Here is a 21,714-nt window from a genome sequence, read left to right as displayed (position 1 = left end):
TCATCAGATTTTTACCCATGGCTATTCTAGATTGTTGTCATCCAGAGTTATTATTTTGAATTCTCAAAATTATTTACAATTAGATTCATAGAAAAGACCCCAACAAGTACTCTTAAATACAGGCTTTTAATAGCTTTAAGATCACCAGACTAAATAAAAATTTCTAGAACCCTAATAAAAAAAGATGAGTACATGAAAATACTAATAAAGATCAAGCAGAACAAAAATTATATGAACTTAAATAATTGATGAAAAAATAATATTTTCACAACTTTCATTTAAAACATTGTTAGTTCTTAAATATTTTGGTCTCCAGGTTTAAAAAAATTTATCTCTTAAGCTATTTATAATTTATAGCAATTTGGTAAAGTATATTTTTGTAAAAAAAAAAAGATAAAAGCATTTTTTTTTTTCCTCCTTATTAATTCAAAAATTAGTTGTAACTACTTTTACGGGAATATGACTATTTGCATAAGACCATAAAAATCTGCTCTCTCTTTATAGCAGAATACAATGGAAAACACTGATTATATTACTAAGGTTCTAACTGAACTGTCATATTTTAAAAGTGCATAGAAGGCCTGACTTCAAGGATTTCTCAGCATTACAATAAGGAAATAAAAACTGTTACTTCCTGGCAGGACCAGGAACCTTAAGACTGTAAGTAAAATCTAAGACTGCCTTGGTTCGGCTTCCTTGCCTCAAGAGGTTTTTAAATCCAAGATTCCTATGTAATCAATGTAGAGAAAAAAGTTGTTTCTAAAGAATAACTTAATATGCCTGTTATTAGACTTTAAGTCTGTACATTACTTTTGAGTCTTGTTATCTACTTATGGACCAGACAAGGTCCTCAATTCTTCTAGGTTACTCCAATCGAACTTTCTTCCATTAAATTGTTAAAATGAGAACCGCTCTGTTCCTGAAGCCCTGTAAGCCGAAACTATGTAAATTTTAAGAAACAAGTCTCATGCCTGATGTATGGGCCACAAAGTAAGTTCATCAAACTGCCCAAAGTCATAGCCAGAGACGTTTAAACTGTAAACAAGACCAAAAAAATTGATGTTTTCCATGGTGTGAACAGCTTTTCTCAAGACATTGGAACAGGACTCCATATTGTAGTGAAACTCTTACCCCTCTTAATGCCTGTCTTTTTCACTTAACCAAATAATATTGTAATTTAAAATTCACAATCAGTAACTGTTATAGGTACTGGTGAGACCTGCTATAGCCATTGACAAAACCTGACTTAAGAAATTCTTTCAGTTCATCTAGTCCACAACATTGACAATATCCTTAACACAATTTTTTGTTTAATTTTGCTGGTGGTTCCTCTTGCAAAGTCTGGCATTCTCTGCTTTAGTTCAACCCAGTAATAAAATATTAGTCAATGGCTATAGTAGGTCTTACCAGTTTCCCCTGGTCCTTTGATTTGTTTAGTGTTTTGCCCGTAGGCCCGGGCTTTAGTTCCAAAGCACTGCACAAATAAATTTTACTATACTGTTAATTTTTTTGTACTATCATTTGTAAGCTTTGTCCTTAATGCCTATCTAATCTTTGTAAAGGCAGCCATCCCAACAGAATAACGTTAACCCAACACTTAAAGATGATTGCTAAAACCTATGGAAGTGATAAGAAGGAATTCGATGCTGGACTCTAGACAAAAATCTACTTTGAGAAAAATTTTCCTTCTGGCCTCTTGGTTACTTGAATGTGGCCCAGGTCCCTACATAGAACCCCACAATACCTTCTCTCATATGTGTGACAGAGACAACTAGACCAAGTCCATCCCAGAACCAAGGAATAATTAAGCCTAACTTAAAGATGGTTGATAAACAATGCTTTCAGAGAAAGATCTTGACCAAAAGGGAAAAATGTGAAAGCTGATTACACAAATTAGTCATTCTCATCATACCCAAATAAATCAGAGTTGAGGGGCCAGGGGAATAAAGCACTCAGGGCACACAGCACCTGCTCCAAGAATTAAGGCCAGGTGTGGTAGCTCACACCTGTAATCCCAGCACTTTGGGAGGCCAAGGAGGGTGGATCACTTGAGATCAGGAGTTCAAGACCAGCCTGGCCAACATGGTGAAACCCTGTCTCTACCAAAAATATGAAAATTAGCCGGATGTGGTGGCGGGCACCTCTAGTTCCAGCTACTCGGGTGACTGTGGCAAGAGAATCACTGGAACCCAGGAGGCAAAGGTTGCAGTAAGTCAAAATGGCACCACTGTACTCCAGTCTGGGCAACAGAGGGAGACTGTCTCAGAAAAAAAAAAAAAAAAAAAAGAATTAAATTTTCCACAAGCCTAGCTGCTGAAACTGCCCATTGTAACCTGAAACCAGTTTTCTCTAACAGCTACTGAGACAATCTACTGCAATTCTTAGCCGAGTTTGACCCCCCACTGTCACTCACCAATCAGAGCTTGCCAGCTCCCCAAAACTTAACTAGTGCTACTAAACTTTGTTTCCAAACAAATAAATATAAAATTTATTTTTATAAAACCTCCAACCTTTGTTTTGTAGACACATTGAAGACCACCTAGTCTGTGTATATGCCTCAAACTGCAATTCTTGCTTCCTCAATAAAATGTTGAATTTAGAGATTTGTCTCTACATTTTTTACTTCAACATACTATACTGAAGTTGTATCTGTTTTTTATTTTAGCTTTATTCTATTAGTGATTATTAATGAATAGTAGAAGCTTACAAACTATTACGTACAGGCAAAACTATCAGATTCTATAACCTATTTTAATAACTGTGAGATCTTATTAGTCATAACCTGATGAGGTACAAACTCCTGTTAAATTATGTATGTATTTTAAAAACTAAACTTTGCAAGAACTTTAAGGAGAATTAAATTTGTGAAAAACAAACTTTTATAATCTTATTACCATAATAGCATTATTATTATTTCTCTATATATTTCTATATATATATTTAAGGATCATTAAAACAATCCTCTGTCCTGGAGTTGTATTATTAATATTTGTTTAATAAATGTTGATATTTTAAAATTCAATTAATTTTTGCATTTTCTGAAAACTATTCAAGTAGTGGACCTTCACAATATCTACCAATAGTATAACATTTAAATTGGCTTCGAAGTCCTTTTATTTGAATTTTAAAACTTGTGTATGATGTGGCCTCTTTGTTTCCACCTAATGCTTCAAATGGCCAAAATATTAATCAAACAAAATAAGTTTTTGATATTGGCATCAACTTAAAAATCTGGTTAAACAACACAAGCCTATAAAGATTTGAAGAAGACAAAAGCATTAGTTACCTGAACCTTCCAATTCTTCTTAGATGTGAAAACATTTCACCCCCAGGGACATATTCCATAACCATGTATAAATTAGAATTATCCTATGAACAAATAAAAAGGAAATACAATTATTCAACTTAGGTCAAAATTATTTCAATATTATACCATGTTGAATTAGAAAAATTTAACATCTTTCTGACAGATTAATAACTTTGAGAAATAAAGAATAAATGGAACATGCTCTAGTTTTTCTATACAGAGACACTCATATTTTTCCCCTCCTAGTTATTTTTGCCACAAATTAGTCTGGGACTTTTGCTCTTCCTTTTCTTGCAGAGAACATCTAGTTCTTGAACAATTAAACACTCAGGCAAAGAAATAATGCTATAATATATGCAAAAGAATAACACAGTTAAAAAACAATTTGAAAAAGTAAGAATATTTACACTATGTATAAAAGATTAATGGTTTTAATATTTTAAATACATAGGTCTTAATTTAATTTAAAGAATAAAGGAGAAAAAAGATTAAAATGTTTCATATGATTAAATATTGCAGAAAGATGCCAGTATCATTCCAAAGAACTGAAAAGTGGCCAATTTAAATAATAACTCTTATACAATTTTTCAGACACTTAAATAATGGAACAAAAATTATTCAGCTTTGTATAAGTGAAAAGACTAGAACTCAAATTACTAAGTAAAAGAAGATGAGATAGTGGCAAAAAGGGCTTAATAAAAGTAGAAAATGTGTTGGGTATATGAATTTGCATAAGAATTGTTTAATAAGATATCCCTATGGTTTTTGATAAACTGGAGTAATTCTTTTTGTAATACCATCTCATGAAGAATTGCATGTATCACCTTTGAACAATTTCTCCAGGGAGAATCAAAACCTTTTCAAATGTTACCTAAGTTATAAGCACAATAGGATTTAATTACACAAACTCGAGAGGTATTTGTTTTATTTATATTTTTTAGGTTTATCATCTGGTTTAGAATCCTATTTATAGTTTCATCTTAAAAAAAGCATATTAGGTTGAAAGTATCTTATTTAGATATTACTAAAATTTACCTTAAAAGCATACTCCAGTCGAACAAGGAAAGGAAAATTCACTGCCTGTAATATTCTTTTCTCATTCAAAGTATGCTCTATTTGCTTCAGTTTAACAACCTGTAATTGAGAGATAAATATTTCTTAATGTATTTAAGCAAAATTAAAAAGTTATCATTTAAAAAATGTAATAAACTTGGATAAGGAAAATTGTTAGAATTGGATAAGGAAGAGAATAACAATTACCAACTATTAGGTTGGTGCTTAAGTAATTGTGGTTTTTGCCATTACTTTTAATAACAGGATTCAAATAAAAACCTAACAGAGGATTTAAAACTTGGTCTTAGGAAGATCAACTACAGTTTCAATTAAGAAGTGAGAGCTAAGTAGGAATAAGAAACAAACCCATAAGAAATTACTTTAAAAATTAGTTATGTCAATTATACTTAAATAAACATATATCTATATAATTACTTAAAGTAATTTAAAAATTAATGTGAAAATACTAACGTCCTAATCACTCAAAGTCCTCTGTAAAAGCTGGCTCAAATCTCTGCAATAACTAGATATTGACTATAAATACTTCAGAAGATGAATAAGAAAATTAAGAATGAAGAGAAAGCCTATAATTGAAAAATAGTGAGTAAAAATGAACAATTTTCATTTTATAATATCTAAATAAATATAGGTATAAATTCTAAAAATTTATTTTATATCGCTATAGAAGAGGATGCACAAAATACTGGGAAAAAAACTACCTTTTTAACAAAAACTATCTTTGTATCCTAGGTCATTCAGACTTAGGCTTCCTCTAGATTTTCTATTCAATAGAAGGGGAAAGTAATTTATCTTGACTTCACGAAGATTGTAATTCTATTCCATATGTGATTCTATTTTGAATTTTAAAAGTGGTGACCTTAGCAAGACATATAAATAATTTTCTTTTAAATGTGTAAATCATTAGAAGGTGGCATACTTTCTTGCCAGAGTCTAATGGTCAATGTGAGGACAGTCACAGATGTCAAGAAGTTAAACATAAATAAGAAAAGTAATTAAAGATAGAAGCCAGGTATTAATATATAAAATTAGGAGTATACTGATAATATTGAGCGAGAAAATTGAGTAGGAGTCAATCTGTGTTTTAATCTAGGCCTTCTATTTAACTAACTTTCTGACTCTGGAGATGCTTTCAAATCTTTGGGCCTCAGGTTTTCAAAATCTGTAACATGAAGTGGTTGGGTCACTACTGTACACATTTTAACTTCTGTAATAGTTAGAAAACAAATTAGTCCATAATTGTCACAATAAATTACAGTTGTCCATCAGTATCCCTGGGGGTTGGTTCCAGGACCTACAGCAGAAACCAAAATGCCCAGGTGCTCAAATCCCTTATATAAAATGACAGAGGCTTTGCATAAAACCTATACACACTCTCCAGATACTTTAAATCATCTCTAGATTACTTATAATACCTGATATATTTTAAATTCTATGTAAAGGGTTGTTACACTGTATTGTTTAGGGAAAAATAACAAGAAACAAAAGTCTGTACATGTTAGGTATAGATGTAATTTTTTTCCCAAATATCTTCAATCTGTGATTGGTTAAATCCATGGATGTGGAACCCATGGATATGGAAAGGCTGAATGTATATTAACTATGCATCATATAGTTACAAAAAATAGGAATAAAAATTAAATTTAATAATATAATTATTTGAAGGTGTCAATGGTAAGTCATTATACTGAATCTGTTTAATAGTCTGGCTGATAAAACTAAAGTTTACCCTGAAAGTAAATAACAACAAATAAACTCACCTTCTGCTTATCTAAGATCTTCATGGCATAATACTGTTCAGTGGCTTTGTGTTTTACCAACATGACTCTTCCAAATGAACCTGTTCCAAGGGTTTTTTTCCTTTCAAAATCTTCAAGTCCAGCATTATTCTATATGTAAATACATAAATAAAACTTAAAATTCTCATAAAAACACTATGGGAAGTATAAATGCTTTAATAATACATAATCATAATGGATAATCCCATTTATAACTATCCATTTAAAAGCAATACAAAAAGGCTATTGAGATTCCAGTTTATCGATTCTATTTTTCCCTTTGAATAAGAAGGGATTTAGTATCTGAGGACAGAATGTATTGGAAAACAGAGCATAATAGTAATAGGAGGAAATAAGAGCCTCAGCTGAAATATTAAAGATTATATTACAATATGCATTTCTAGTATTGGACTTTAATCTTAGTACTGAACTTCCGATAAATGAGTTTCATATTTTAATAATTACAAACTGACCAGAGGCATACTGACAAAGAGTCATAGAAGCCATACAGACTTAATGCACTTGCAAATAACTGTAATGAATAGATAAACTGAGGGATCAGAGCTCTTTCACTAAAGTTACCTGTGAAGAAATCAGTCTTGCTTCATTTCTGTCTTTATATAAGCTTATAGAACAATATAATAGCAGCATGAGAGAGCCTAGTGGCTTTCTCTCTTTATGTTATAAAACCACAGCATTATCTAAAACAATAACAATAAGGAAAGAAGAATTCCTCATTCTACAAAGAACCAAAAGCCAGCATCCCAGAACAATAATCAGACTCTTTTTTTCTTGAATAGATGTTTTGTTATAAGGAAACATCTTTGTTTGGCTTTGACTACAGCACAGAAGCAAATAATTGGAGGCATCAATCTATTAAATTTGTTCCTGCCACAACAAAATGAAAATTATTAGGAACAAATTATGTGTTAAACAGCAACAAGTAGTAATTGCTAACCCTTTTGTTTAATAGGTTTCATTGCAAAGAACTCCATGAAAATATCAGAAAAATATTCTGAAGGCCCAGTATATAGCGTTTAGCTTGAGAAAAATGTGATGCAATATGATTCTTTATCCAGTGAGGAATCTGTATAGGTATTACAGTTCACTGTAGTTGGATTTTATCTGTATTTCAAATCAAACCTTGCCTTTTGAGACCCATTTTAGCTTCCTGTTGGATCATTACAGAGAGCAGGCAATTCTGTTTCACTTATAACTTGTTTTCATATTTTGATTTTGCAGCTTAAAATTTAAAATAATTTAAAGTAGTTATAAGATTTTTTATCAACACAAAAAGCCCTTCTAATTCTGACTGAATTAATATTTAAGTTTAGGTTTTATCAACATAGGTGGATTAAAATGCTCACCATAGTCCCAACCAAATAATGAAAACAAATTTTATTAACAGACAACAGAATATGTGTTTCTGCTCTTTATGCTTTTTTCATTGCTTTTATTTGTATTATAAAAATACGTTATCTTCCTTACCTCTCTTATTGTTTCATGTTACACAATGTCTAATACTTTGTAATCACAATGTTTAATCTTTGTGGCTATGTTTTAACTTATAGGTCATACTCTAAATCTTGGTAGTAATGGCATCTTTAAGAAACATTTACTTAGAATTCTTCAATGAGAAAATACTTGAAATAAAAACTTTTGAGCTAGAAAGAAAAGACCTTCAAAATTTAATTTTTTTGGTTATAATATTTTTTGTTTTTCCATAAGTTATTGGGGTACAGGTGGTATTTGGTTACATGAGTAAGTTCTTTAATGATGATTTGTGAAATTTTGGTGCATCCATCACTTGAGCATTATACATTGCACCATATTTGTAGTGTTTTATCCCTTACCTCCCTCCCATTCTCCCTGAACCAAGTGCCAAAAGTCCATTATGTCATTCTTATGCCTTTGTGTCCTCATGGCTTAGCTCCCACGTAACAGTGAGAACATATGATGTTTGGTTTTCCATTCCTGAGTTACTTCACTTAGAATAATAGTCTCCAATCTCATCTAGGTCACTGCAAATGTGTTAATTCATTCTTTTTTATGGCTGCATAGTATTCTATCATAGTTTCTTTATCCATTCGTTGATTGATGGGCATCACAATTTTGCAATTGTGAATTGTGCTACTATAAGCACGCGTGTGCAAATATCTTTTTCAAATAATGACTTCCTTTTTTTTTTTTGACCTTTATGTTCTTACTCATAAGTGGGAGCTGAACAATGAGAACACATGGATATGGAGGGGAACATCACACACTGGGGCCTGTTGCGGGGTGGGGGGTTAGGGGAGGGATAGCACTAGGAGAAATACCTAATGTAGATGATGAGTTGAAGGATGCAGCAACCACCATGGCACGTTTATACCTATGTAACAAACCTGCATGTTCTGCATATGCATCCCAGAACTTGAAGTATAACAAAATTTAATTTACTATTAAAATTCATTCATTATTTATAACTCCAAAAATATTATTTTTATAAAGTATAGATGGCTTTTTACATACAGTTTTTAGATCCTAGTTAAGATCTAAAATACTTAAACAATATAGAACATACCCCATCAAAATGATGATAAAAAAGATGCCCATCTACCAGGGATGTTGTTGATAGCCAAACTCTCTATGATTGAGAATTTTAAATTGTACATAAGGACTCTTGTTTTTGTAATTAATAAAAATTGTAAGTATGCTATCAAAGGCATGATTCAAAATTAATATATTTGAAAATATTAAGATTTTATAGCAACTTGGAATCAGTATCAAATTTATAATTAGGTATTATACTGGAAATTAGTTCCTTCTGTAATTTAGGTATACATTAAGATTATTAATTAATACATCAAAGTATAACTATGGCAAAATTCCCATTTTAAGTTTTTGTTTACTAATACCACATGAAAATTAAAATTTCTGAAGTAATACATTTCTTAGGCAAGAATCATGATTTTATTAACACAAGGTTTTTAATTGTAGAAAAATCTAAATATTCCTTACCTGAGTTGGATTCTCCCATTTTTTCAAAAAGTCTTCTTTGGCTTTGGCTAGAAACTCTTTCACTGAAAATATACATATAAAAACAAATTTATCTTGTAAGAATATTTACAATATGTATAAGAATATTTATATTGCATATATTTTCTTGCTTAAAAAAGACATGTCATCTATTGTGATAAAATGTATATTTATCACGATGATACATTAAAGAGCTATTTAGTATCTCTAAGAATCTTCTCAAATCTCTAAGATTCTCTAATATTGTTCTATAAGGAAACCACTTTGATAATTTCAAATGTCATAACAAAAATTCTGTTCCTGAAAACATAGCAGAAAGTAATGTAAGAAAGTCAGAAATTAATTTAGGACAAAAGAGTGACGTAAAAACGCCATCAGTGATATTAATAGAGCCTTTAGATACAAGAATTTAAAACATCTGGAGAACATTAACCTACTGATTTGTGGAATTTCAAAAATAGTTGATTTTGATAAAGAGTTGTTTTCAGGTGTAAGGATTTATGTTATGTATTAGATTTGTATTCTCTTTACTAATGGCAAAGGGAAAAAATAAAAGCACAGACTAGCACATAAAGGACACCAACAAAGACTTAAAAACAGAACAAAACATCAACAACAAAAAATCCAGTTTAACAATCTTATTCTAAATTTGCAGCATAAACTAAATGTCTGAATACTCAATTTAAAATGTAAACTAAAGTAAAGCAATTCAAAACCAAATGTTTATATATTGATTAATAATGTACATAAAAAATAGCCACATTATTTTACAGAGCTATGGTTTGAAGTTTTAAATTTGTAAATTAAATGATGAACCAGTTAAAAGTTTCCCCACTTTCAAAAGCTATCTTAGAAAACAACTTCAGATGTTTAAAAACAAATAGGAAAAATATTCCAAAGAGATAAAATAGCATTAACAAAATGTATTGTTGTTCATATCTTTAGGTATAAGAATAAAACCTGACTATACTAGTGAAGGGCTCACAGATTCTTTAAGATTCCCAATGATACAGTAGTATTCAAGTGAGACAGGTACCTATTTTAAAACATACTTTATTTTTCCTCCTTTATAAATGTCATACCAATGTCATACCTTTGGGAAAACACCGTTACTAACCAAAAAGGCTTCTGGCATTTTAAATGTTTTGAGATTTCAAAATGATGATGACAGGCTCCAAGAGCAGACATTAGTTTTCAAGTAACATTAGAATATGAATCTCTGAAGACATTATTTTAGTACTTTCTATAAAGTATCCTTTGTATTTTACTGTAAAATACTCTCAGAATGCCTATTTTAGAAAAACTGAGAAAAATAATTTTTAAACTAGAACTTTCCCATTTTAGGAAAATCTCATGCACTTAAACAATGAATCAAAGAATTTCACCTAATAATCCAAATATAATGTAATTCTTCCTGAGGGGTGGATTAAGGGTGGCAAATTTTTCTCTTTTCTTTTTATTACTTTTTTTTAAGACTGGATCTTGCTCTGTCACTCAGGCTGGAGTACAGTGGCATGATCACAGTCCACTAGAGCCTAGACTACTAGGCTCAAGCAATCCTTCTGCCTCAGCCTCCTGAGTAGCTGGGACTACAGATGTGCATCACCATGCCTGGCTAATTTTCTTATTTTTTGTAGAGATGAGGGTCTCACTGTGCTGTTCAGGCTTGTACTGAACTTTTGAGCTCAAGTGAACTTTCTGGCTCAGCCTCCCAAGGTGCTAGGATTACAGGTGTGAGTCACTGTGCCCGGCCAAATTGTTATTTTTTCTTGGAATTTAGGATGGGTCAAGTCATCCTTGCTTCTAAAAATTAAAGTGCTAGTTACAAAAGAAAAAGAGTAGTTTTATAGGTAAGATTTTCTTTTTTTCACATGGAGCAGACATATCTGCACATGGCATTCACTTGGACATGATGGCTATAAATTAAATTAAAAACATAATTTATTGCAACATGCACTGTGGCATTTAAGAAAAAACAATTTGTGATTCCCAAAATATACCTCTTGTTTCTTCTGAAAAATATTTTTAGTTATCTTTTATTTATAGAACTTGCACATCAAGTTGCAATATAAACTCTCCAGATGCCTACATGAGTATAAATAATTTAGAGACAAAGAAAAGAGTCAGGGAAGGTAAAAAAAAAACAAACTTAACATCCTGTTTCAGTTTCTCCTGTCACTTTATGCTAAGTGGATCTGGAGTTAAGAAAAAAGTAACTGATCAAAGGAAGGACTGACAGTATTTGTCAAAGATGGTAAGTTGAAAAAAATTTCTTTTCCCTGCGTGGTGATAAGCTAAAAGAAAAATTTCAGGTATTATTTAGTTTTATTCACTAATAGAATATGCAATAAATTCTTTAAAATATTCTCTGTATTCATCAATGTTCCTGAGTTTACTGTCAAATAATACTGTAGAGAGTAAGTAAACGTTTTTATAAAGGTTTTATGTGAAAATTATCGGAAATGAGCATTAATTAAATATATTACACTTTGTGAATTACTTCAACATATAAAGGGATTGTCTTTTTGAGTACATTAAAGGATGGGAACTAAGTATGATGTTCTTAAATAGTTCCATGAGGAAAACCTGTTCCTGAAACATTTTTTCTCATATAACAATATTTACACATATGAAATCTCTAGTTTTTATGTGTACTATGTAGGTGCAAAGATGAACATAGTTAATCTTTGTAAAAATATAAGTTAATCAAAATACACATCTTTTAATAACAAATCTACCAAAAATAAAATATTTCACAATATATTGGATTATGTGTAACCCTAAAACAATAAGCAATCTAAAACCACATGTATTTGCTTTGAACTTTATTACGTTTAGATATTGGTGGATGTAGCTTCTAAATGCTTTTCTTTTCTCTGGTAATTTAAATAATTTCTATCCACTGAAATAAAGTGTTGGCAGCTAATTAATAAAATAAGATGTGAGAGAGACAGCCAGATTCAAATACTGCTCTACATTCAACCCAGAATTCCCTATCAAGTATATAGTTTGAAGTTCTCAATTTTTTAGTTTACTTATTGTGTTCTAATACATAAGCCATATCTACATTTAACCATTTAAACTATTATGATGGTTTTGGAGCTTGGCACATCTGAGTTAGAATATTCACTCTAATACTTCCTAACTGTGTGATCATAGGTACCTATCTCCAAAGCATCTAACAGTGATTAGTAACTCTTCTTAAGAAAAAAATACTTTGAAGAATGATTTTTCTGAAATACATTTTATTCTCTATTGGTAAATAATTGAACAAACTAGATGTTACAAAAAAGAGGACACACAAAAAATTTATTCCCAAAAGTATACATTTTCAATTATATATCTTTTCTGTTTGTATGATTTAAAGAGTCTATCACATTGCATTCTAAAGGAAATGAGCATACCAAAGGAATCTATATGTTCACCCAAGATTTGTTTGCAGGAACATTCACCCACATTCAAGAGATGAAAAAAAAAGAGAGACAATATTTATGCATTTTCACAAGTTCATAAAAACACAACTTAGTTCTTATCCCCCCTCAAATCTGTGAATGTATTTAGACATAGAATACAGTTTAAAAATCAGATTTTAAAGTTTATTTTAAACATTAGGAAAACTGACTGAAAATTCACGCACAGCATAACTTCATCCCATATAATTCAGATAATTCTACTATAAGAATGTTTCACTATTAACATTTAACAAATGTATTTATTAGTTTTTTTGGCTGCTGTGTAAGATAAACTAGGTTACTGCATATCATAAAAAGAGTATGTTATTAGTCATAGTATACCATTATCCAATTCTTGCGTATCATTCATATTTTGTATTAAGAGTTTATAAATCTTTCTTCTATTATTTATCTTTCTTTTACTTTATTACTCTTTATTAATCTTTCTTCTACTACCTTGTACATCTTTTACTGTTTCATGGTGCTATAATTATTCTTTCTAAAATAATCACACAAGAAATTGCAATATAAATCATGTATATAGATAAAACCCAACAAAACTAAACAAACTATTTCCTTCATCAATGAAAATATTTTATTAACTTGATATACTTAAAATGTATACTTTATAAGGAAAATAAAAACTTGCAAACAATAAATAAAAAATTTTAAAGGTAATATTTGTTTTATTAAAAAGTAATTGCCTACCAGATATTTCTGAAGAGGAGCAAGCTTGTGTCCAAAAAATAAATTAGACAATGATTAAATTATACGAATAACATATTAGCATGAAGTCACCAATACGCTTTTTTTCAGAATACCATATACAGAAATAAAATGTTAATGTAGAAATACAATTATTTGATTATCTGTATTCAAATAAGTTATCTTAAAATTAAAGAGTAAAGAAATAAAAATCAGTAACTACTGTTTAGTGCCAAAATCAATAACCTTCTTATTTTCCTTAAAACAACTAACAAAAACTTTAAGTTCTCACAACAATAGTCCTCATAACAACAATATTAAAAAGCAAGTATTGACATACATATCCTGTAACTATTGCAATACCATCTCTGGAGTTCTGTTATTCAGTCAAAATATACTGTAGGAAAGACATTATGCATTATAACACCCGGTTTCTTCCTTTTGAAAGACTTTAGTATTTTTCAGTCATTCCACTTCCTCAGTGCTGGTTTAACAATCCTTTCAAAATATTTATTGAGCACTATTTAGTGGTGTCAGATTCTGAGCTAGACTCTGAATACTACAAAGAATAAACATATTTCCACTGTTAAGGAAATGAGAAGCTTACATGAATCATCATAATGGAATGGGACAAAGACTACAACAAAGGCAATTATAAGGTGCTGTGAGAGCTGGGAGGGGGAAATTCTTGGACAGTAAGGTAAGGCATAATAGATGACACAGCATTTGTGCTGAATCTTGAAAGATAAAGAACTCCTCTGGCAGATAAAGTTGGGGAAAAAGACCTCCTAGGCTGAGGTGATCTTATATAAATGGCATGGAAGAAGAGCATGGTTTATCCAGGAAACAGCAACTGACTTGTAATAACTGTAGCATTGGGTACGTGTAAAACATCAGTGGGAGATGAAGTGCACAGGCAAGCAGGTGCCGAATCAGGGAGATATTTTTTGGCATAGTGATGTGCTTTTCAATGCATGGGTAAAAACAGGAGTAAACCGAGTTAGTTCACAGTTGCTAGATTCTATTTCTCCCTGGAAATAGAAGGCAAGATCTTTTGCTAAGGAAGAGGGGAATCAGATAAAATAATGAGGGATGATGAGAATTAGAGGTCTCAGTATGTTAGACCTTGATGGCTATTTTTGTAGGGAATAAGGAACAGGGCTATTGAAAATTTTCTATTAGAGAAAGATAAAATATTAGGAACCACAAACAATAATGTGTTTTTAATAGTGTCATTTTTGTAATAACAGTTTAAAAATGTGTTACTGAGAAGATAATAATTCATGTTCCTTCTACGGTCTTTGTCATTATTTTCATCTCTCTCCTTTACCGTAATAAAAGCATTATTCTACTTAATAATTATTTAGTGTATGCCAGAAAGAACAAAACAGGATGGAAACTAAGGTAAGTTACCTATGCAAATACCAAGTTCTATCATTAAATAACAGAAGAGAACAATTTCTTCCAAAATCTTGCCAAAATCTCTGGAAAGTGTAAATCTAGGGGAATGCATTAGTCTGTCTTCTTCCACCCCTATTCAAACATCTACCTCTTTAGAGCTCTATTTGGTATTTCTAAAAATACTCTCCCCCTCCCCACATACATACACACTAAAAATATTTTCAGTAAACAGAATCATAAAAACTCACACAAAATATTCTAATTGCCACAAAATATCTCATAAAAATTTAGCTTATAATAATCAAAGTAACAGAATTATTCTGTAAAAAAAGGTTTTCCTACCAGATGCATCTGATGATTTGCGTGCTTGATCAAAAAGAATAAACAGAGATTAAATAACATATAAAATAACATACCTACAAGAAATTACCCATCTATACATGTTTGCTACTGTACTGCACATAGAAATAGAATGATATAACAATTGAATATACATACCAAATGTTTTATATAAGGTTTACAAGAAATTCTTTGGATATCCTTTTTTTAAAACCAACCAAAACTTTTCTCTGGAGATGTGCTAATACATTATCATCTTCTATCCTTTGAAACTGAAGAATAATTGTGTTCACTTTGCTGAAGGGGCACTTTACTTGCCTCATCATATTAAACATACTGATTCAAACTAAATTCACTATAACCTTAAAAATGATAGTAGGTATAAAAAACAACTTTAATACTTCAGTTGTAATTGTACAGTTTATTGGATTGGACTATGCCTACTTTTGATTTCTAAGATGATTAATTAGCCTTTCTATAAAGACTAAAGTCACATATATATGATTATTTACAAGTTTAATAGGCAATGAAAGTTACACTTCCTATTACAATATTTATTTTACTCTTCTTTCCTCTCTGTGTTTTATTACTTGTTAATTTTTCATCAAGTCTTAGTACAAGGGAACAGCATAATTGACTCACTAAACTGTGAAAAATAAAAATTTTTATTATAGTTTTATATGGAAAAATATTAACTTTTAATGAGACATATATTTAAATAATCATTCTAATAGAAATACATTAACTTATTTGACTCACATCTACATGGATAGATGGATACACTATGAATTCACACAATGTATTCATTCACAACTAATCATATGTACATGCTTTCTCTCCCAACAGCTCCCCATCTGGGGATGTTGTGGATTTTGTAGGCCATCCATGCCATGTTTGACTAGTGATGTTTCCTATATAATTTTGTAATGAAAACTCAAAGTAAATTTATAGTCATAAAACTAATGATCCAGGCAACCTCTGAAATGCTCCTTGAAGTATATTTTACTTCCTTAATTGTTCAATAAAGCTTTTTCCTGTAGAAGTATTATATCTACTACAATCATATGTCAAGGATTTTCCAGAAAGGCCTGAATTCAAATATTTTGTCTTGTTACCCGACAATATAGAGTTAAGAATGGATTCCTAGATGATAAGGAATGCACAGTATCAACTTTGGCAGTAACAAATGGCTCAATAAATGGTAGCATCAATTTATTGTTCCACCATATCCTTGCTGCCCTATATCCACAACAAAATTTGTTAATGTTGGACTTTCCATTTTTTGCTAATCTAATGAGTATAAAAAATCATATCTTATTGTTAAAGATTAGGTAAATATCCCTTGGTAGAATTCTATACTTTTTCCCTTAAAGGTCTTATTACACTTTTATTAGATTTATACCTAGGTTATTTAGCACTCTGGTTGCTATTGTAAAAGGTAGATTTTTAAAAATTACCTTTTTTGTTTGTTGCTGATGTATAGAACATAGCTGATGTTTATATATTGATTTTGTTTTTTATGTCTGGCAATCTTGCCAGACTCTTATCAATTCTGAAATCACATTGGTAGATTCACTGGAGTCTTCTATGTAACCAATCACAAATCATTTGTGAATAATGACAATTTGGCTCTGTCCATGTTTTTCTTGTTTTACTGCTCGGGTTATGACTAACAGTGCAATGATGTACAGAAAAAATGGCAGTGGGCATCCTTTTCCTATTCCCAACTTCAGAGAAAATGTATCTAACTAATTTTCTTTTCCTATACTTGACTTGTAAAACTATCCTACAATCCATAAACGAATTTAAGAGTGTTTTCTCTTTTTCAATGCACTGGAAAATTTCATACATGATTGAAATTTTTGTTCTTTGAATGTTTCCTAAAACTTGTATGTAAAACTCTCCAGTCCTAATTTTGTTAAGTTCTGAATAAAGTTTCTGTGATTCAATTTTTAAAATAGGTATAGTTCTAATTAGTCCTTTAAAATATTTTTCCATAAACTAATCTTTGATTCTCATGTATCTTTATTTTCTATTCTACCCACTGATCTTTGCTCATGTCTTTATTAGTTTCTTTCTTGTTTTGATTAACCATGTGGCTTTTTAAACTTGTTTTCTTATATCATGAATGTCTTTCTTTTTCCTAATTTAAGCACTTAAAATTTAATTCTATATCCACTTTGGCTGCACCCCACAAGTTCTGATACATAGTTACACCTTAAATTTACCAGTTAATTCTTTGGTAAGTTATTTAAAATTTTTAAATCTCCAAATGTATATATTTGTGTGATTTTTTAAAAGTTTTTTATTACTGATTGAACTTAATTACCTTGTGGTAATTAAGTAATTAAGAATTGATATACTGTAGCCTGTATATCAATTATTTGAAACTTGTTGAATACGTTTAGTCATATGATTAATTTTGTAAGTGTTCTACATATTCCTGTGTATTCTTGAATTACTGGGTAAGAACTCTCTATCTATATCTATAAAATTTCTCCTACATAGATCAATTTTGTTTTGTATATTTTAAGGCTCTGTTAGAATTATATACATTTTTTCCCTCATATTTATTTTTATGTCACTAATTTAATATAGTAGAGATATGTGATAATTTTACTATGTCTACTGACATTATTAGCAGGTTCTAATCCTGTTGTATCTAAATATCATTTGCAGTATGTGTGTAAGTGTGTGTGTGTGTGTGTGTGTGTGTGTCTATTTTTGTTTCTGGATTGTGAACACAAAGTTCAGTGGGGCTTTATCTGCAAGAAACCTGCAGGTCTTGGTCTGAGGATGTGTCCCAGTAAAGGGTTTTGTATTAGCTTCTGCCTGGTACAGAGTATATGTTACAAGCCTGCAACTCTTCTAGTAATGTATTTTATTGGTGGTTCCTAGACCACACAATTAATACAGATTAAAAACTGAAACGTGCTTGAGAGGAGGCAGTTGATTAAAAATTCTCAGGAGAGGCATCCTACACATGCACACACATCCCTCCCCTGCTCCCAGGAACCCAAGCGAAGAAACACAAGCTTCCTTATTTTCTCCTTTTGTCAGTGGAGAGGTTTTACTTTCTAATCTAAGCTTTCACTGAGGTTATGATCCTTGCAGGATCCTAGCTTTATAAAGGGTGCTAAGAAATCCTAAACTGCATACATTAAACAACCTGTCTTCCATCTCTGTGAGGCCATTTTAAACGAAAGCCCCACCAAGTCTAAAAACGTCCTCAGGGCAGCTGAAGTATGCTCCCCCTTACAGCTCCGGTTTTCATTTACCACTTCAATTTTTGCACTTTGGGAATTTATTTTAATTCTAATTAAATTAGAATTCACTTAAAGAGTAAATTCAGGTATTCATTTAAAAGGGCACTTGTTACAGTTTATTCAGCATTTCAAGGTGCTGTTGATCTTCAATAATTTCTGCCTGAAAAGATTTTTAAGTTATCTAGTCTCCAATTTTGGATTTTTTTCTTTATAGGACAAGCTTCATGTTCAGATTGTAAGATAAAAAGACACCAGAATGTTTATGGACTTCATTTTTTTTATGCTGGAAATTCCAAATACTCACCAGGATATATTTAGGTACTGGCATCTTTGTTAATCTTGTCAAAGCAAAATGAGGTCTTTCAATTTACAGATTGAGGTTTTTCTTCAACTAACAAGTTTTCCTGAATCATATTTTTTATTATTGCTTCTGTTCTATAAATTATATCTGTTCTGTTGGAATGCTATCCATTCAATTTGTAAAATGTCTTTTTATTTTCTTTTTAAATTTTTTGTCCTGCTTTTATTTAACATACTTTTCATCTTATAATTTTTATCTTGTCCATTTCCTCTACATTCTATTAGGGTCTATCTGGATAGATCTTCACATTATTAATTTACTTTTCTGCAGTGATTATTCTGCTTTTTACTGCCTCTAATGCAGCTTTATATTCTGAAAATGCCAGGTTTATTTTCTTATAACTTCTCCCTATCACATCATTATGCTTCTTTTCCATTCCTGCCTCTCAGCCAGTAATCTTTTCATTCTAGGTTCTTGTTTTATCTTTGTTTCATGTCTTAGTTCACTAACTCCATGCTCACTTAAAATTTTAAGAATTAACACAGATGGAATCTATAACTTTTTGTGTTATACTCTCCTGCACAAATATTTTCTAAATATAAGTTCATTCTCTACCTCTTGAAGACTGTGACTTTATCGTTTTATGGTGTATAACCTCTTTTATAGGTTCTGCATTGTTGCTTTTCTTGTTTATTCATTCATGAACAATTATAAGCTTTTCAAAACTTTACAAATGCCCCAAATAAGGTAAGTGTTTTTTCTTTGGCCCTTCTCCCTTCCTATTTAGGTGCTATTAGACTAAACTCTTCACATCATTTAGTGTACACATATTTACATTATCAGTTAAGTAATCCAGTGACCTTCATAAATGGGAATGTGGCCAGGACTATAGGATTCCTTGCTGGTAGTGATGCCTTCTACATTAGGAAAGAGCCTTCTATATTTAAAGAGAGTCCACTTTTCAACTTGAAATGGCCTAATACATTCTTGGTTGTCCCACTATAGCTGTTTTAGAATGAAAGTAATGAGCAGTATTGGATCTTCCACTTATTTTCCTCATCCCTCCAAGTTAGTGAGGGTGAAACTATTGTTTATTTCTTTTCCATGAAGAAAAGCTACTCAAATTAAAACTGTTAATTAGACTTTGGAGTCTGATCATCAAAATCTTGTACATATTTGGGCAAATAACCATCTTTAATTTCAGAAATGATGTACTGCTTTCCCAATTTTCTTTTTCTTATAGGATTTTCAGTCAGAATCCAGAAAGGGAAATTAATGAAGTGTTGGTGGTATTCAAGTCTGTATGGTGTTATAATTCATAGCAGATTCATGCCTTCTTTTTCAGAGATTTGCCCTCAACTACAGCTCGGCCAGGGTTCTCACCCAGGATTTTGGTATAATGATGCTAGTTATATCAATAAGCACATAAACTAGGAAAGCACGTAAACTTTGAAACTTTCAGATGACTAAGCTCCACTTTGCACAAGCATCAGAGAAACCTATTCACTACACAGTGAGGATAATAAAGCAAATACAAGGAAAAAAGTAAAGACATCATGTGATCTCAGAGAGAAAAACTGAGAAAGGTACTATTATGATTCTAATCAGCTTTCCAAATCAATTCTCCTCTTTGGGACAGCTCAACTCTACTTTTGCCTTTGAGCTCCATGACATACTCTGCATCCCAATACCAGTACCTTCTTCTGCTTAAGCTCATTTGAGTAAGTTGCTACATCCTCTAAACAAAAGGGCCTTACAATAGTTTGACTGATTTCTAGAGAGGTTCCTTTAGTATTTCTTTATAGACCTTGTTTGCTTAACAAGAGCAAAAACTTCACAAAAAGGATCTAAGAAAAACATTTAGAAAGTGAAGGCTCTTTTCACACTTATGACCAATTTTTTTAAATACTAGAAAGATAAAGGTACTGACTGGTACAACTTGGTTTCTTAAGCATTTTATATGACTTCATCCTACAAAGTTGATGAAGGAACAAGTAAATACTATGGTTACTGTATTTTTTGAACCAAAAAAATCAAAACCCACACTGATATTTTTCATTGGCAATGTAAGGAAAGTGTTCAAGTACGTAAAAATGAATTATATTTAGTTTATCATTAATTCTATAAGTATTTATTGGGTTCCTTGCTGTGTTTGGGGTACTGGGGTGACTACTAGAAACATACAATGAATAAGGCACTATCGTTGACTAGAGTTCAACATTTAGAGATTAGAAAGTGACACACAAATTTATAATTTCAATATAATACAATAATTGTTATAGTTTGTAAGTGTGCTTTGGGAGTACAGAGAAATCACCTAATTCTACAGGGTCAGTGTCAGAGATACTAACCGGTTCTCTGAATTTTTATGATAAAGACTATAAATATGGAAAGGTAGCAAGGAATTATATGTAATGTAGTATGGCTAGATCAAAACTTGCGAGAGAGATTTTGCAAATAAAACCAGAAAGGTAAGTCATCGATTGCATATGACCTAATAAGGAGTTTAACTTTTATTTTAAAGGCAATAGGGAATAATTGAAAGTTTTCACGTTAGGTTAAAAAATGGGCATATTTGCATTTTAAAACTTTCAGTGTGGAAAACGGCCTGGAAGATATAAAACTGGAAGCTGGGAGACCAGTGATGCAGTTATTGTAATAGGATTGAGAAGAGATCTAGAAGCCTTCCCAGAGTCAGTAAGACTGGAGAATATTGAGTGATTTCTGATGTAGAATCAATAGAACTTAATGACTGAGTTCATGTCTGAGGGTAAGAAACAAGCTAGAAATGACCAAGGTTTCTGTTTTCACTTCCTGCATGGGCAGTGAGATCATTAACAGATATCAGAGTCAATGAAAATGGAACAGATTTAGGGATGATAAAAGAAAATCCACTTTTGAACTGAATGTTCAGGTAATGATTGAAACGTAGGCATGGATGAGATTTTTTGGAGAGAATGTAGCATCAAAAGAAGGCCAAAGATGGATTCTCAGAGAAAACCAACATTTAATTGGCAAAGGATAAAAGGAATAGTCTTATAATGAGAAAAGTACCACGTACACAAAAATACCACAT

At 31.2% G+C, this 21,714-nt stretch overlaps 1 protein-coding gene across 13 annotated transcripts in view; it reads right to left on the bottom strand.

Annotated features, from left to right (window-relative positions):
* Positions 1–21,714, bottom strand: part of PRKACB (protein kinase, cAMP-dependent, catalytic, beta) — a 170,045-nt gene that overhangs the window by 43,647 nt on the left and 104,684 nt on the right. For 6 of the 13 annotated variants that reach the window (XM_011977786.1, XM_011977792.1, XM_011977780.1 and 3 more), the window contains exons 2-5: positions 9,157–9,218; positions 6,139–6,267; positions 4,343–4,441; positions 3,287–3,369 (exon numbers count right to left, since the gene is read on the bottom strand). In XM_011977786.1, coding sequence (XP_011833176.1) covers positions 3,287–3,369; positions 4,343–4,441; positions 6,139–6,267; positions 9,157–9,218 — 373 coding nt within the window. Of the gene's footprint in view, positions 1–3,286; positions 3,370–4,342; positions 4,442–6,138; positions 6,268–6,738; positions 6,900–9,156; positions 9,219–12,578; positions 12,588–13,334; positions 13,359–15,074; positions 15,099–21,714 lie in introns of those variants that run through there. The other 7 variants (XM_011977782.1, XM_011977784.1, XM_011977791.1 and 4 more) reach the window with 4 other exon arrangements.

This window comes from Mandrillus leucophaeus, unplaced genomic scaffold (genome assembly GCF_000951045.1).
Source record: "Mandrillus leucophaeus isolate KB7577 unplaced genomic scaffold, Mleu.le_1.0 Scaffold184, whole genome shotgun sequence".
NCBI lineage: Eukaryota > Metazoa > Chordata > Mammalia > Primates > Cercopithecidae > Mandrillus > Mandrillus leucophaeus.
Note: the sequence above shows the minus strand (reverse complement) of the source record. Positions and strands in the feature narration are given on the sequence as shown.